Consider the following 3052-nt stretch of genomic DNA (forward strand, 5'->3'; position numbering starts at 1 on the left):
GTTATTCATTCAAAATATTAGAGAAATATAGAAGCTCAGTGCAGAGAAGATCTTGATTAGGTTAAAACCAAAACCAAGCCATTCACACAGAACGCATATTCAGCGCATTTTTAGACGGACAAATACGACTGCTGCACTTGCATCTCACACAAGAGATTTATAGAAAGCCATGCAAAGTTAAAACAGTCTAAACTTTTAGAAAACACGTCGCAAATTTGTGGAGGTTTATTGCTTTTCACTGCGTCTCATGTTTTTAAATGCAATCTGTGTGATCGGCGCTTCGGCTCTTTGGATTAAGCAATGCATAAATACATGATGCTGTTTTGTTCATAATTGTTTATGCAATTTACGCAATTATATTTGATTTATATGAGTTAATTTAGACGTAATGCACGTTTTTTATAGACTTATTTCCTTGCATTGACAATTTAAATGTGCTGCATTATTTTGCTCATTTTGCCCTCCTGTGGCCTCGGGAGACAAGACAAAAGTTTAACCTATTTAATCTGCATATAAAACATTAGAAATGAGATATGTTTAATTTTTATTTTGTTTTTGTCTCAATAAATTGAGTTAATTTAAAAATACAGTGGTTAAATGGGTGATTTCAGCAGAAGTTCTGTGGTCTTCATCGTTGTGTTTGCACAGGTTCATCATTGAGCTCTGTCAGCCCATTCAGGTCAAGCAGCTGGACATCGCTAACTTTGAGATCTTCTCCTCAAACCCCAAAGACTTCTTAGTCTCAATCAGTGACAGGTCAGCACTTATGGGCTCTATTACAGACTGCCTCTTTATTTATATCTTTATTTATTTTATTTATGTTTTATTTTTGAATTTCATTAAAAAAATGTTTTGTAATGCCATTTTTGTAGTTTAACATTTTTAACATTTTTACAGCACATCTGTTTGTATGTGTATGTTTATGATAGTTTCAGAACTTGTTTGTACTCAGATATCCAAACAAAAAGTGGGTGAAGCTCGGGACGTTTCATGCGCGAGATGAGCGGACGGTGCAGAGTTTTCCTCTGGATGAGCATCTGTTTGCCAAATACATCAAGGTAAGCGAGAGTGTGAGGTCAGTGGAGTCTGCACCTCGTCTCAGCTCCTTCTCTCTCTTCTCTTCCCGTTTCATCAGATATTCACCAAATACATTAAGGTTAGCCGTTCTCTCTTTACTCTGAGTGGATGAATGCTTTGAGTGGACTGGTGTTTGAACACACTTCCTTAGAAGCTCATCTTCTGTGATTTGACACTGTAATGCCATCCCATGGTTCATAGCAGCAGGTCAACATTTTGTAGGTGCTCAATCCCTGTAGTTGAGTCCTCGTGCTTAGGTTAGGGTTAGGGTTAGACAGATCAGCCCAGCAGGTTTCTCCATGAGTTACGTCACCAGTGCATCACAGACGAGTGAAATGTGTGTGAATGTCTGTGCTGTTTTCTCTCGTTTGATCTCAGCCTGGTTTTGCTTCAGATGCTGATCTTTACAGCTGACAGCAAGTGACGATTAAAGCTAACATTCAGATGTTTGTGTGATTTGAAATGCTGCTCTGTTGAACGCACATGAATAAGTGAGGTATTGTCTTATTTGCAGGTGGAGCTGCTGTCACACTTCGGCTCAGAACATTTCTGTCCTCTCAGTCTGATCAGGTCTGATGAAACTCACTCAGACACTCACTGATGCTGCTCTGAACAGACCTCGACCTTTCATTGAGTGACAGTGTGATTGACAGTAATAGTGAATGCTGACAATCTCTGTGCCTCTCACTGTGTTTCTGAAGGGTTTTTGGCACTAGTATGATGGAGGAGTATGAGATGAACTCCGAGCCATCAGACAGACAGACGCACGTTCAAGATGAGCATGATTACGGTAACGCTCACTGTCTGCAGGAAAACTGGTGTTTGTTTCAGTCTGAAGGTGGTGTCAGAGGTGCATCAACAGTGTCGTATCTCTGTCTGAATGTTTAGATCAGCCTCCTGATTTTGTGCCAGTAGATGAGAAATCCTCCAAAAACCTGATCGGATCTGCCAAAGGTCAGTGAGATCATCATTCACAGCTGTGTTTGTGTGTGAGATCCTGAGGATAAACTGGACCGCTGGGATAAACTGATGATGTCTTGTGCTTTCAGATGCTCTTCTCACTATGGTCAACAACATTGCTGCCAGTGTGCTGGGGGGACCTCCAGAGACCACAGCAGGTCTGATCCCGCCTCACCTCCTCCTGATGTCACCTAATAACACGTCTGTTCATCATGAGAGTGTGTTTCTGTTTTTCAGGAAAAGCTTCCACTGAAGGCTTAAACATGACAGAAGTGGTTTTCCCTCCTGGATCGATCCACACCGCTGCATCCACTGGGTACGTGACAGACATGAAATCATATTTTGCTTTATTTTTAGTGATGTTATTTTCAATATTTGTCTCTGAAGTGGCACCTTTCACACGTTCGTTCCTCACATTTTCATGTAGTGGTTCTTTCTGGGAAACTTTCTGCAGGACACATGTAAGCATGATATTTAGCCCCTGGAATGCGAATTTTACCAGGGGAACCCCGCCAAAACATGCATATTTTATCCTCGGAACGGGATTTTTAACGGGGGACCCCTCGAAACGCGATTGGGCGGGTTTTGTTGTGAAAACCTGGCAACCTCTTCATAAAAGCAGTGGCGACCTCAAGAGGAGGAAACACATCAAACTAACAAAACACCCCGATCAAGTTCAAGCAGGTAAGTTTCAATTACATTTTTAATATTTAGAGCTTCTGTTATGAATATTATTCCATATTTTAATTTGAATTTCGGATTGAAATAAACATCGCCGTTAGCATATACGTAGTTAATCGTTAGCATAAGCGTGGCTAACACTAATATAATGAGCATTAGAATGAATTTTGTTCATTTTGTTCAGAATGATTTCTTTAACTATTTAATGCTCCTATAACTTTTATTACTGTAAAAAACAGGAGGACATAATGGTATTTACTATTTTTACACACCAGAGGCTTTTAAATGAACCGTGTAACCAAAATATGCGTGTTAGAGAATATACAAATGTATG

At 40.0% G+C, this 3052-nt stretch overlaps 1 protein-coding gene across 1 annotated transcript in view; it reads left to right on the forward strand.

Moving 5' to 3' along the window:
- Positions 1 to 3052, forward strand: part of LOC107662553 (SUN domain-containing ossification factor) — a 21261-nt gene that overhangs the window by 9026 nt on the left and 9183 nt on the right. Inside the window, exons 9-17 of the mRNA XM_016452618.1 lie at positions 649 to 756; positions 953 to 1058; positions 1592 to 1647; positions 1779 to 1867; positions 1966 to 2031; positions 2127 to 2195; positions 2275 to 2353; positions 2465 to 2555; positions 3035 to 3047. Coding sequence (XP_016308104.1) covers positions 649 to 756; positions 953 to 1058; positions 1592 to 1647; positions 1779 to 1867; positions 1966 to 2031; positions 2127 to 2195; positions 2275 to 2353; positions 2465 to 2555; positions 3035 to 3047 — 677 coding nt within the window. The remainder of the gene's footprint in view (positions 1 to 648; positions 757 to 952; positions 1059 to 1591; positions 1648 to 1778; positions 1868 to 1965; positions 2032 to 2126; positions 2196 to 2274; positions 2354 to 2464; positions 2556 to 3034; positions 3048 to 3052) is intronic.

This window comes from Sinocyclocheilus anshuiensis, unplaced genomic scaffold, assembly GCF_001515605.1.
Source record: "Sinocyclocheilus anshuiensis isolate Anshui unplaced genomic scaffold, SAMN03320099.WGS_v1.1 scaffold1152, whole genome shotgun sequence".
Lineage (NCBI taxonomy): Eukaryota > Metazoa > Chordata > Actinopteri > Cypriniformes > Cyprinidae > Sinocyclocheilus > Sinocyclocheilus anshuiensis.